At 49.1% G+C, this 13,625-nt stretch overlaps 1 protein-coding gene across 1 annotated transcript in view; it reads left to right on the forward strand.

Moving 5' to 3' along the window:
- CRYL1 (crystallin lambda 1) overlaps window positions 1–13,625 on the forward strand; it is a 467,408-nt gene that overhangs the window by 90,872 nt on the left and 362,911 nt on the right. Inside the window, exon 3 of the mRNA XM_069202282.1 lies at window positions 9,844–9,970. Within this exon, the coding sequence (XP_069058383.1) occupies window positions 9,844–9,970 (127 nt within the window). The remainder of the gene's footprint in view (window positions 1–9,843; window positions 9,971–13,625) is intronic.

The raw sequence follows: 13,625 nt of genomic DNA on the forward strand, positions 1-13,625 counted from the left end.
AGTATAAGCTGAGGATTTGCTTAAACAAACACAACTCCCCATAATTGAGTGCAAATCTCATCCCATCTTACCCACATCTACCTTCCGTTTGGTGTCTGATCTGGCGGCGGCAAATATCTTGGCAAAGCTGTGAAGAAGAGGGAATGAGAGGTAGCGGCCCAGAAGATGAACCGGGTACCGGGTTCGTGTGGATTTTCTGCTTGAATGCGGCACCAGGGACCCTACCTCGGGACAACCAGGAAACCCTACACTTCAGGATATTTTGCAGGACACTAGGGAGGTGCTGGAAACAAAAATTGACACTCTGGGAGCAGACCTGGGCCTACCTCGAGATGATCATCGCCACCTCACAGAGATCAATCAATCAGTATTTGTAAAGCGCAGCTACTCACCTGTCTCAAGGCGCTGGGGGGAGAGAAGGGGCCTCATCCGAAGAGCCAAGTTTTGAAGTTCTTCTGGAAGAGAGTCACCACAAAGGAGCGTGAACTAGCAGATATACCTTCAGCTGTGTCGACAATGAATAAAAGACTTGCCTTCTTGGAATCAAAACACCGCACACTTGAACTCTGGGCAGAAGATGTGGAAAACCGGTCACGTTGGAACAACATCTGGTGGTGGGGCTACCGGAATGGACTGAAGGAAATAACCTGGTTGGCTACCTGGAGACATGGATCCAAGAAGAGCTACAAGGAGGTGGTCTGTCCCCATTCTTCACACTGGACAGAGCTCATAGAGTGCCCACGCGAGTGCCACCCTGGGGGGGGGGGGCGCGCGCGCCTCCTTGACTAGTGGTGGCCAAACTCCTGTTCTACAAAGACAGAGACTACATCCTGGCCCAGGCACATCACAAAGGAGACATCATAGTGGATAGTAGCAAAGTAAAGATCTACTGAGACTTCTCTTGCCAAGTGCAGAAGCGACGCATGACATTTCAGGAGGCCAAACAGAAGCTCTGTTAACTGGGCCTACAGTACAGAATGTTGTCCCCGGCAAGACTCAGGGTGATTACCAACAATGGCACGAGATTCTTAAATTCTGAGCAGGAAATACGGGACTGGCTTGACCTTCATCCTCAACTATGCCTGAGCAGCAGACCCTGACCCCAGCGACAATGCAGGACTGGGGGTGGGGTCGCTGGGGCGGTCTCTGTAACTCGGTAGCCACTACCCAAGACGAGATGCAGCTGGAAAGAAGATGGGCGATGGAAGCGGTTGCTTCGCTAAGTGGCTCAGGAGTGGGGTTGCCATCACCACTGACTGATCAAGTGGCAGACGACTCTGAGTCGGACAGTGCAGCTAGTGAATCAGGTGACTCCAGTTTGCTCATGCCACATGTAACACCGGGAACGTCAGAGGACATTATTTGATTCACACGAACTGGGGGTGGCACGATTTTGAGTGCTTCCAGTCGACAGACTAACGGATCGCTATGAAGATGGCACTCTGGGTAAACCAATCAGATTGTTGCTTCCTTAGATATTGGGGACTAGAGAATTATGAGAAAGCTGAATGGAGGACTTGGGGGCAGTACGCTCATACTTGCACCTGTCCTACTTATTGCACGATCTGTGAGATTCCCTGCAGATAACGTTACTTATATTGAATGTTTGGATGAGGGGTGAACCTCTGCTTGTCCTGGGGGCTGGGAGTTGGTTCGGGAATAATCAGTTTAACTGTTGGGGACTTGAGAGTTATGATTTTCTAACAATTAGACTTGCAAACCTCAAAGGTTCCGGAAATGGAAAGTAGGGTAGAGGAGAAGGAGGGTGGCACACCACACTAAATACCACTGATGACAGCCCTTACGATTTATAGGTTCCTGTCGTGGAACATTAGGGGAATGCACACCATGTCTAAAAGGTATCAAATACTGTCATACCTAAATAGACAAAACATACAGGCGGCACTTTTGCAGGAAATAAACCTTAGTTCCAAGGAGGAGAGGGTAATATAACGGAGGTGGAGAGGCCAGCTGTTCTGTACGATTTACTCAGCGTTCGCCAAGGAGGTCATGGTATGGGTGAGGGCAGGCATACCATTTAAGAAATTAGACATCTAGTGGACTGGTAACAGGCAGATGAGAGGGCTGAGATATTACCATAGTGAACATATACTCACCCAACTCTGATCAGGATTCTATTTTGTCAAGTGTATCCGACACCCTAGCCCAATATATGACACAACCATGATGATGGAAGGTGACTTTATTTCTGTAGCAGACCCACACATGGACAGGTCCCACCCTCCACTACCAGACTCTCCAACATTTAGAGTGGCGTGGGTATTCTTGGAGTGGCGGATGAGATGGGGCTGATGGACACTTGGAGACAAACTCACCCGGGATTACTCCTTTTTCTCCAGACTTCACGAGCTACATGTCCGGCTAGACACATTCCTTTGTTTCCCTGATGTACATAGCCAGGTCTCCTGTTCAAAATATCTGGCCCAAATGATTTCTGATCACAACCCGGTTCTTTTACACCTGAACTGGGGGGGTCCACAGGCCTGAATTCCCACTTGGCAACTCAAGCCTGAATCTCTGGAAGATCAGGCATTCCGGAAGGATATACGATTGAAAATAGCACAATATTTTGAAGACAACACTGGGTCGGCCTCCTCTCTCCAAATGGAGTGGGATGCTTTCAAAGCAGTGATCAGGGGGTACTGTATGGTGTCATCAATCGATGTTATAGGAACTTTATTGAGGGAAATATTGGAAGTGAAGGGGGATGTCTGCAGACTGGAGAAACAACGACCTAACTGCCCTGACTTGCGCCAAGTCCTCCTAGGAAGGCAGGAAGAAGTAGCACTCTGGGTCGAGAGACTACGCTGCTTCGACTACCGGCATCACATGGAACGTACACATGCAGAGAGAGATCGAATGGGCACATTGCTTGCCTGGCTGGCTAATCCTACAAAGCATCGGTCACCCATATAAAAATTAGAGAAGGATGATGGGGGCTGGATTTATAATCAGGAGGTAATTGATTGTTTCCACCAATATTATTTGGAGCTCTACGAGAGCACCATAGAGCATAAACAGGAAGATGTCCAAAGGTATCTAACCCGGCTGACGCTACCTTACCTCTCTGAAGAGGAAGCTGAGGAGCTTGGAGCAGATATCACAATGCAGGAGATAAAAGTATCTATCAAATCCCTGGCAAGCGGTAAGACAGTGGGGACGGATGGCTTCCCGGTTGAATTTTTATGCCACCTACTGTGAAGAGCTGACCCCCAAGCTGGAAGCCTTAATACCATTGCCATAGCATCAGAATACCTAGAGCGGCAATTGTCCCTTTATTAGAACCTGGGAAACCGTCCGAAGGCTGCAGAGTGCACAGGGCGCTCATTGTTAAATGTAGATTACAAAATTCTAAGCAAAATATGTGCAACTAGGCTCCTTCCTTATATGACAAAGCTCATTCACTCAGATCAGGATGGTTTTATTCCCAGACGCAGCACTGACCTCAATATTACGTGGCTCCTGCCCGTTATGGAGGCTATAATACAGCGGCAGCAGCGATCCTCGCCATTGACATCGAAAAGGCATTTGACAGCCTGGAATGGGACTACTTGCATCATGTAACGTCCCATAGGCAGCTTGGGCAGGGCTTTTTGAACTGGAGCAGGCTACTCTACACTGACCTGACAGCCTGGCCTGAACAGAGCTACCGGGTGGGGAGGGGGACACGGCAGGGTTTCCCCTTGTTGCCCCCTGCTCTTGGTTCTGGCGATGAAACCCCTGGCCGCGTACACGAGAGTGGGAAGATACTTTCATGGACTACACATTGGTGAACACTGGCATAGGATCTCCGTATATGTGGACGACCTACTGGTCCTCCTCAGTGATGTGCAGGGAGATCGAGATGGAGCCAAGACAATGCTGGAACAATTTGGCTCCATTTAAGACCTACAAGTTAACTGGCAAAAGTCCAGGCCGTTCCCGATCACTGCTGAAGATCGCCCACCAGATGGTTTACGTCTGCTGCAATGGGAGCCCAGATGCTTGACAAATTTGGGAGTCAAAATTTACCATGATCGACAATGTATTAGAGGGCAACATGGGATCGATGGTTGTATTCCTAAGATTAAGGGTGGAATTCTGGAAAACACTTCCGATGTCTATGATGGGCAAAATAGCCTTCCTGAAAATTATAGCGCTACCGCGACTAATATACTCCTTTAGAACGCTTCCCATTTGGGTCCCCAGGGCAGTGTTCAGGGACCTAGACTTGTTAATCACAGCTTTTATGTGGAGTCCGTTCTAATGGAGGATTGCCCTCTCCACTTTGAAATGCCCTACATTGGAGGGGGGACTCGCAGCACCTGATTTCAAGGCATACTGTCTTGCAGCCTAACTACAGTGGGTGGTGATCTGGCTAGTGGATAGACAGACCCCTGGTAGAGATCTAGGTGCCAACACTATCGGACCTGACCGGAGTGCTGCTCTGAGTGAAACGGCAAACGACTGCAGACTGCAAAACGTCAAGTAATCTCCAAGTGCTGGGACAGACGCCTTCGAAAGACACGCACAAAGGTCCCATATACTCCAGACTTACCCCTCAGCACGCTGCTGGAACTCCCACATTTGGGGGACTGGAGGAGGCTGGAAGAATGGGTGACCGCTGGGGTGACCACAGCTGGAGACTTATACAAAGAGGCTGTGCTGCTCCCCTTTGAAGAATTCCACACAGAATCTGGTCTCCTGCAAGGGCACTTCTTGCTCCATAGGGCTGTCACAACAGCACTTCGGAAGCACTGGCAGTCTGGTACTACCGGACCCTCAACACATAAGAGTTGTCAATACATAACCCTCTTGTCTGGTGCCTTCAAAACAATTACATGCTTGTATAGGGCCATAGGAGAGGATATACATCGGTCATTGGAATGACTGAGGGATAGGTGGGAGGAAGACCTTGGGACCTTGATTAGTGAAAAGAACTGGGCTATAATAGTGAGTAGAATTCCCAAGGTGTCCAGAAATCCTTGTTTTAAACTCAAACATTTCTATGTCCTCCATCGGTCATATCTCACACACCAGCACATATTCACAAACACTTCCAGTTGATCGAAACGGCCTGTTTGAGATGCAGAGAGGAAAGACTGGACCTACTCCACATTGTATTGTATTGTAGGAGTATTTATATAGCGCTTAGTACCCCTGACGAGGCGTTGAAGCGCTTTTTGGCGAGTAGCACGCTACTCTGGAACCCAAAAGGAATTAGTGGTGGATTAGTAGAGAAATATGAGTACAGTTTTAGTATCATTATGAGTTAATTTGAGACGCGGATATGTGAGTTTGTTAGTTGGATTGACTGGAGTAATGGAGGGGTGGAGGAGGGAAGAATCCAGAAGTGTTAATTGGGAGTTTATAGTAATAGGAATGAGGCTTGGGATGAGTACAGGGTGGATGGAGGAGGGAAGAGTCTGTGGAAAGGGTTAGGGAGATCATAGTAGCAGGAGGGGTTTTGGATGAGTTAAAGGTGAGATAAATGAGGGAAAATTTAGTAGGACATGCTGTGGTCATGTCCGCAGCTATGGGGATATTGGAAAGAGGTCAGTGAGACGCTGTCAACCGTGCTAGAAAAGGAGACCCTTTGTACATCGGGTCACTGCCTTCTGAGTTGGTTCCTCCACACCCCCAAATGTAAAGCCACCAGTAAATTCCAAGATTTGGCCTTCCTATTGCCCAAGTGAGAAATCACAAGATATTGGAAGTGTCCTGGAGGCCCGTGAACATCAGCGTGGCGCGCAGAGAGCTGGGACAGTGGGCGGGATGTGAGGGGAGGTTATTGCTAAGAGAAGCTGTCAGAGGGATTGGAACCATGGATGTGGCTTGGCCTGGGTGGACCCGGACAACGTCCCGACGGCGGCATCTCAGGACGATGGCCCTATACCGACTAATCAATCAATCAATCAATCAATCAATGACACTTATAAAGCGCGCTACATACCCGTAGGGTCTCAAGGCGCTGGGGGGGGGGGGGGTGCCGCTACTGCTCGAATAGCCAGGTCTTCAGCTTCTTCCTGAAGGAGAGGTGGTCTTGGGTCAGGCGCAGGTCGGTCGGGAGGGAGTTCCAGTTCTTGGCGGCCAGGTAGGAGAAGGACCTTCCTCCTGTAGTCGCTCTTCGGATGCGGGGGACGGCGGCGAGGGCGTGTTTGGCTGATCGGAGGTGGCGCGTGGGAGCGTAGAAGTTGACTCGGCTGTTGAGGTAGCTCGGGCCTTGGTCGTGTAGGGCTTTGTGTGCGTGGGTGAGGAGGCGGAAGGTGATTCTCTTGTTGACGGGGAGCCAGTGCAGGTCTCTCAGATGTCCGGAGATGTGGCTGGATCGTGGGATGTCGAGGATGAGTCTGGCTGAGGCGTTCTGGATCCGCTGGAGTCTCTTCTGGAGCTTGGCGGTGGTACCGGCGTAGAGGGCGTTACCGTAGTCCAGTCGGCTGGTGACGAGGGCCTGGGTGACGGTCCTCCTGGTCTCGGTGGGGATCCACCAGAAGATCTTCCGAAGTGTGCGTAGGATGTTGAAGCACGCCGAGGAGACGTTGTTGACCTGCCTGGTCATGGAGAGGGAGGAGTCCAGGATGAAGCCCAGGTTGCGTGCATGGTCTGTCGGTTTGGGTGCGGTGCCCAGGGCGGGAGGCCACCAGGAGTCGTCCCAGGCGGAGGGTGAAGAGCCCAGGATGAGAACCTCCGTCTTGTCCGAGTTCAGTTTCAGGCGGCTGGTCGTCATCCACTCGGCTACCTCTTTCATCCCTTCGTGCAGGTTGGCTCTGGCGGCGGCGGGGTCGTTGGTCAGGGAGAGGATCAGCTGGGTGTCGTCGGCGTAGGAGATTATGCTGAGGTTGTGTTTGCGTACGATGGCCGCGAGGGGGCTCATGTAGACGTTGAAGAGGGTGGGGCTCAGAGATGATCCTTGTGGGACGCCGCAGATGACTTCGGAGGCCTCTGACTTGTACGGTGGTAGGCGGACTCTCTGTGTTCTTCCGTCGAGGAAGGAGATGATCCATTCCAGCGCCTTGTCCTTGATTCCGATGTTGCTGAGGCGCCGTACTAGGGTGCGGTGGCAGACCGTGTCGAATGCCGCGGAGAGGTCTAGGAGGATGAGGGCCGCTGTTTCTCCATTGTCCATCAGGGCTCGGATGTCATCGGTGGCGGCGATGAGGGCGGTCTCGGTGCTGTGGTTGGCTCGGAAGCCGGACTGTGAGGGGTCGAGGGATCCGTTCGTCTCGAGGAAGGCGGCCATCTGCTTGTTGACGGTCTTCTCGATGACTTTGGCTGGAAACGGGAGAAGCGAGATGGGGCGGTGATTCTTGAGGTCGGTGGGGTCCGCTGTTGGTTTCTTGAGTAGAGCGCTGAGTTCGGCGTGTTTCCAGCTCTCGGGGAAGATGGTGGTGTCGAAGGATGTGTTGATGATGTCTCGCAGGTGGGGTGCGATGACAGCGTCGGCCTTGTTGAAGACGTGGTGAGGGCAGGGGTCGGTCGGTGATCCGGAGTGGATGGAGTTCATCGTGCGGATGGTGTCTTCGGTGCTGATCGGGGTCCAGGCGTGGAGGGTGGTGGTGGGGGGTGGTTGTTCGGTCATGGTGTGCGTTGGTTGGTTGTTGAAGCTGTTGTGTATGTCCGCGATCTTGTTGTGGAAGTATGAAGCGAGGGAGTTGCAGAGGTCTTGTGATGGGGTGATTTCGTTGTTTCCTGCGCTGGGGTTGGAGAGCTCATTCACGATGTTGAAGAGTTCCTTGCTGTTGTGTGCGTTGTTGTCCAACCGGTCCTTGAATGCTGTTTTCTTGGCGGCGCGGATCAGCTGGTGGTGTTTCCGGGTGGCAAGTTTGTAGGAGGTCCTGTTGTCCGGTGTTGGTTCCCTTTTCCAGACTTTCTCGAGGGCTCAGAGGTTCTTCTTGGAGCACTTGAGTTCGTCGGTGAACCATGGGGCCTTCTTGCTGCCGGGTCTGCTAGGCGGGGTCCTCAGCGGGGCGAGCTCGTCCGCGCAGTTGCTGATCCACTTCGTGAGGTTGTCGGCGGCCTGGTTGGGGTTCGCTGAGCTGGCAGGAGGGTGCTGGCTCAGGGAGGTGGCGAGCTGGTCTGCTGTGATCTTGTTCCAGCTTCTGTGGGCGGCTTGTTGCTGGTGTTGGTGGGTCGTCGTTCTCTTGAAGGTGAAGTGGACGCAGCTGTGGTCCGTCCATTGAAGCTCTGTGGCGTGGCTGAAGAGGATGTCTGTGCTGGATGAGAAGACGGCGTCGAGTGTGTGTCCGGCGAGGTGGGTGGGGGTGGACACCAGTTGCTTGAGTCCCAGGTTGGCGAGGTTGTCGAGCAGGGTGCTGGTGTTGTGGTCGTTGTTGTTCTCCAGATGGTAGTTGAGGTCTCCCAGGAGGATGTAGTCAGCGGAGGGGAGGGCATGCGGGCTGACGAAGTCGGCGATGTCCTCGCTGAATTGCGTGCGTGGACCAGGGGGTCGGTAGATCAGGGTGCCTCTGAGGGTGGTGTTCGGGTTGGTGTGGATCTGGAAGTGCAGGTGTTCGGCGCTGGTCAGGGTGATGTCGGTGCTGGTCGTGATCCGGATGGTGTTTCTGTGGATGATGGCGATGCCTCCTCCCATCTGGTTGGCGTTTCGGTCCCTCCGGACGATCTTGTAGCCCTCTGGGATAGCGATGGCGATGTCGGGAGCTGAAGAGGCGTTCATCCAGGTCTCCGTGAGGAAGGCAACGTCCGGGGCGGTGGCGTCTAGGAGGTTCCAGAGTTCGATGGCGTGTCTGTGGACGGAGCGGGTGTTGAGCAGGATGCACTTGAGGTGGGTGCTGCTGGTGTTCGACTTGGCGGGTGCTGGTGTGCATCTGGTCTGGGTGCGGGAGAACTTGCAGGCGTGGCAGCTGAAGGGTCCGTGGGTGCGTCGTGGTGTGGCTTGGTGGCAGTCTGGGAGTCGGCCGGTGTTGAGAGCGATGAGGGTGGCGGCGGAGTACGTCAGGCGGGTCGGTCTGGATCTTCTTTGGCCAGGGGTCCTGGCGCTGGACGCGATCCGGTCGCGGACGGGCGCAGACGGGCTTACCTTTGGCACGCCTTCGGCGCGCCCGCTGCGCGTGACCGCTGCGCGTTCGCACGGTCGCCATATAAGGCGAAGTGCGCGGGTGGGCGGGGCAGCTGGGAGGCGGGAGCGGGGAGGGAACAGAAAGGAAAAAGGGGCGTGGTCAGCGGTGGTGGCGGGAAGCGGGGAGCGGGGAGGGAGGTGGGCAGACAGGCAGGAGAACGCAAAGGGCTGAAACTGACTAGAAAAAATACAGGCACAAAAGTCAGACAAACGCTGGTAACACGGGAGGAAAATGAAGAAACTGATTAGAAAACCCGACCCCAGACTGATCCCCTGCTCCCGTACAGGACACTCACACGGGGAATCGCATCCCTTCTTAAAAGGCTCCGGAACGTAGGCATACGTAACACAAACGAAGATCACATGACTGCACCTCTCGGGGAAGGAGGGAATTGAACTTGAGGTTGTTGGGTTGGAATGTTCATTCTATGCAGCTGTTTTTTTCTCCCAATAATACAGTAGCTATGGATGATGATCCAATCACATGCACAGTTTGTATGGAATGTGTTGTCACAAAACCCAATAAAATATGTTTAAAAAAAAAGAGGCGAGAGCGAAGAAAAAGACCCGACGTCGATGCTTACGTCTACTTGAATGGTTGAACCCTCACTCAGTACTGGCTACTCACGAATATGCCCACAGCAGTCCCCTGCCTGTATTGCACATGTACATGTAAAACTGTTGAGGTTTCTCGCTCCCGGCTGAACGTGAGTGGTACGAAAGGTGCAGTGTGGTCTATCTGACATGGCTGCTTCTCTCTTGTTCAGTAAACAGATGGAGGAGTTGAAAAATTCCGGCATGCTTCGAGGGTCACTGAGCCCAGGGAAGCAGATGTCTCTGATCACTGGCTGCACAGATTTAAAATCGGCGTTAGATGGCGCCGTCTTCATTCAGGTAAGTTAATTCCCATTAAAAGAAAGACGCTACCGATGTTTATCTGCATTCAACGTGTTCCGCACGCTGAAAACTGAACCAGAACGTAGATGTGATGTTTAGCCTGTTATCTATTGGTACATTGTGTTTCTACAGCGATACTATGTGGCTGCTTTTACTGCGTTTCAAAGCCTTTCACAATCCGCATCGTTCACCGACAGTCGAAGATCGCACCGAGTAGAATGTGCTTAAGACTTTTTTCATTACAGTGTTTGGCACAATTAAAGCGAGCCTTTCAGAACCTCGAAAAAGTACTTTTGTCATGTGATATTACTCTTCCGTATTTCTTTGTTGTTAACAAACTATCGTTCTTTCCTCATTTTTTCCTACATTTCATTTCATATGATTATACAAATGTGTTCATTTTTGGAGAAAGTCTTAATACAGTTTATTAAACGAAAACATATATTGACTACTGAAGCGTACTTTTCTGTTTAAAATATTACGTTACAACAAATAAGAATCTATTGCATTTATTTTCAATAGTTATTTAAATTCTTGAACTTCTGAGATACGCAAGTAGAAGGTAATATGACAAATGAACTTCCTTCTGAGGTTGGCAGCCAGTGGGTCCATCCCGTGATAATGCTTGTAGCGAGAGCAATTACATAAGCTTAGAATAGTGGTGAAAAAGTGAAAAAAGATAAAGATTGTCTAATAAAAGCGTTTTTAATGAAAACATGCATCGTGTATTAAAACTTAAAAGCTAACAATCGAGCTGGAAAATGTTCTAGCAGGAATCTGCCCCGTATTACATAAAAAATAAACATTGTCATAGCCAATAAGTCTGGCCCTTGGCAAGCATGCATTTTTGAAATTTATTTTTGCAAACATGCAATATTCATTAAAATATTAAAGGTGATAAAAAAAGTGAAAATGGCACAGACTAAAGGTGATGTACATACGGTTGCAAAAAATAACTGATTGTAATAATTTACAAATATGCAAAGAAATAAAAGCAGAAATTGGCCTACTAGCCCTGGCACTGCAAGTAAGTACATTTTAAGCAGATATGCATGTGTGCACAAGCAAAATGCCATCACTTCCATTGAAAAGGGCCAGTGGGTGAACCCACTGCCCCATGTTCTATGCTGTAGTGCGTGAAAGCAAAACTTGACTATCACACTTTGGACAAATGGGTCACCAAGGGGTGACCACATCAATATGTAAAAAGCTGGTCTATTGACTTTGTCAGGAGGTAACCATATCAGTATAGAAGACGGGTATTGGCTTTGTCAAAAGGACACCACCGCTTTATATGTAGACAAGCCTGTTGGCTTTGTCAGGGGGTGACCAAATTATCATACAATACAAACCTATTGGCTTGTCAAAGGCTGACCATGTTAATATGTTATATAAAGACAGGTCTATTGTCTTTGTCAGTCGGTGACCACATCAGTATACAAGACAAGCCTATTGGCTTTCTCAGAGAGTTACCACATCAATATACAAGACGAGCCTATTGGCTTTGTCAGTGGGTCTTCATTATATAAAGACAAGTCTATTGGCTTTGTCAAATGGTAACCATATATATACACACGGCAGCCTATTGATTTTGTCAATGGGTCACCACATCATAATATAAAGGCAAACCTATTGGCTTTGCCAAGTGGTGGCCACATTATTATATGAAGGTAAGGCTATTTGCTTTGTCAAAGGGTGACCACATAAGTACAAAAGGCAATAATTGTTTTTCTCAGGGATCACAAGATCATAATATAAAGGATGGCCTATCTGCTTTGTTAAGGGGCCACAGTGAAGAGAGCCAGTGGCTGAAGTGGAACAGCCTACTGCTCCATGCTGTATTCTGTAGTTGTGTAAGCAAAATTTAGATATGACAGCTGAACAGACCAAGGGTTCACCACATCAAAATATAAAATGCAGGTCTATTGACTTTGTCAAGAGGTGAACAAATATAGAAGTCGTGCCTATTGGTTTTGTTAAGCGGTCACCACATTTTTATTTAAAGGTAAACTTAATGGCTTTACCAAAGGGTGGCCATATCAGTATACAAGGCAAGCCTATGTCTTTATCAAAAGGACACCGCAGCATTGTATGAAGACAAGCTCATTGGCTTTGCCAAGGGCTGACTACATTATTATTCAAGACAAACCTACTGGCTTGTCAAAGGCTGACCACATTAATATAAAAGGCAAACCTATTGGCTTTGTAAAGGGGTCAACACATTGTTATATGAAGACATAGGGTGACCATATCAATATACAATGCAGCTTTGTCAGATGGTGACCTCATCAATATACAAGGCAAACCTATTAGCTTTGTGAAGGAGTCACCACATCATTTTATGAAGACAAGTCTATTGGCTTTGTCAAAATGTGACCAGATCATTATACAAGACAAACCTATTGACTTCGTCAAAGGGTGACCACATCAGTTTACAGAACAAACCTATTGGTTTTGTCAAGGGGTCATCACATCATTATATAAAGGCAAAGCTACTGGCTTTGTCAAGTGGTGACCATGTCATTATATGAAGACAAACCTATTGGTGTTGTCAAGGGGTGACCACGTCATAATACAAGACAGGCCTGTGGCTTTTCCAAAGGGGGACCACATCAGTATAAAAGGCAATTGTATTGTTTTTTTAAGGGATCACCACATTATGATATAAAGGCAAGCTTCTAGGCTATGTCAAGGGGGGAACCACATTAATTTACAAGGAAGGCCTTTTGGCTTTGTGAAGGGGTAACTGCATCAGTTTAAGAAGGCATGCCTTTTGGTTTTGTCAATAGTAAAAAATGTGTTAATCTTTCTTTTTTACACTCCTCTGGCCACACAATGCAAACCAACAACATGAGGGCCCTGCTTCCTCACTTAAAGAGCAAACGTTGTAGCTTCAGGCGCACCTAAAAACCCCATCAACTTTTTCTGGTCTCTCAATGTATACACCCCAGGAAATATAAGGTTACTTTTAATAAATTATTTTTGAGGGACTGCTGCTCTTTCTGCAGCCCCCACAACACTTTTTTAACATGGTGCTGCCCCTGCCCAGATTGGGACACCACAAAGCAGGAAAAATATCAAAATTGGCACATAATTGGCTTTATGGGGCGCTCCTGGCCAGGAGAATTGAATAATAAATGAACTCCCTCAGGTAATGAGAACACTTGAATTTTAAAATTTCAGCCCAGCGGCCCAGATAGCTATACATTTCGAACCTTAATTTCTCAAAAACTACTTAGCAGAATTACACCAAATTACAAAAAGCACGCTTTCTGTACAAAGATGTAGCTTTGGAGTAATTGTGTTCTGCTGTTTGGGCTGTAGCACTGTTACAAATTAATCTTTCCCTGGCTCCTGAGTGACAGGTCAGCACAAAACCTTTCAGGAAGAAGCTGAAGTTATTAGCAAAACACAAGTGTGTGTGTGTGTGTGTGTGTGTGTGTGTGTGTGTGTGTGTGTGTGTGTGTGTGTGTGTGTGTGTGTGTGTGTGTGTGTGTGTGTGTGTGTGTGTGTGTGTGTGTGTGTGTGTGTGTGTGTGTGTGTGTGTGTGTGTGTGTGTGTGTGTGTGTGTGTGTGTGTGTGTGTGTGTGTGTGTGTGTGTGTGTGTGTGTGTGTGTGTGTGTGTGTGCGCTCTCTCATCCTCTGCTACAGA

Source organism: Pleurodeles waltl, chromosome 8 (genome assembly GCF_031143425.1).
Source record: "Pleurodeles waltl isolate 20211129_DDA chromosome 8, aPleWal1.hap1.20221129, whole genome shotgun sequence".
Taxonomy (NCBI): Eukaryota; Metazoa; Chordata; class Amphibia; order Caudata; family Salamandridae; genus Pleurodeles; species Pleurodeles waltl.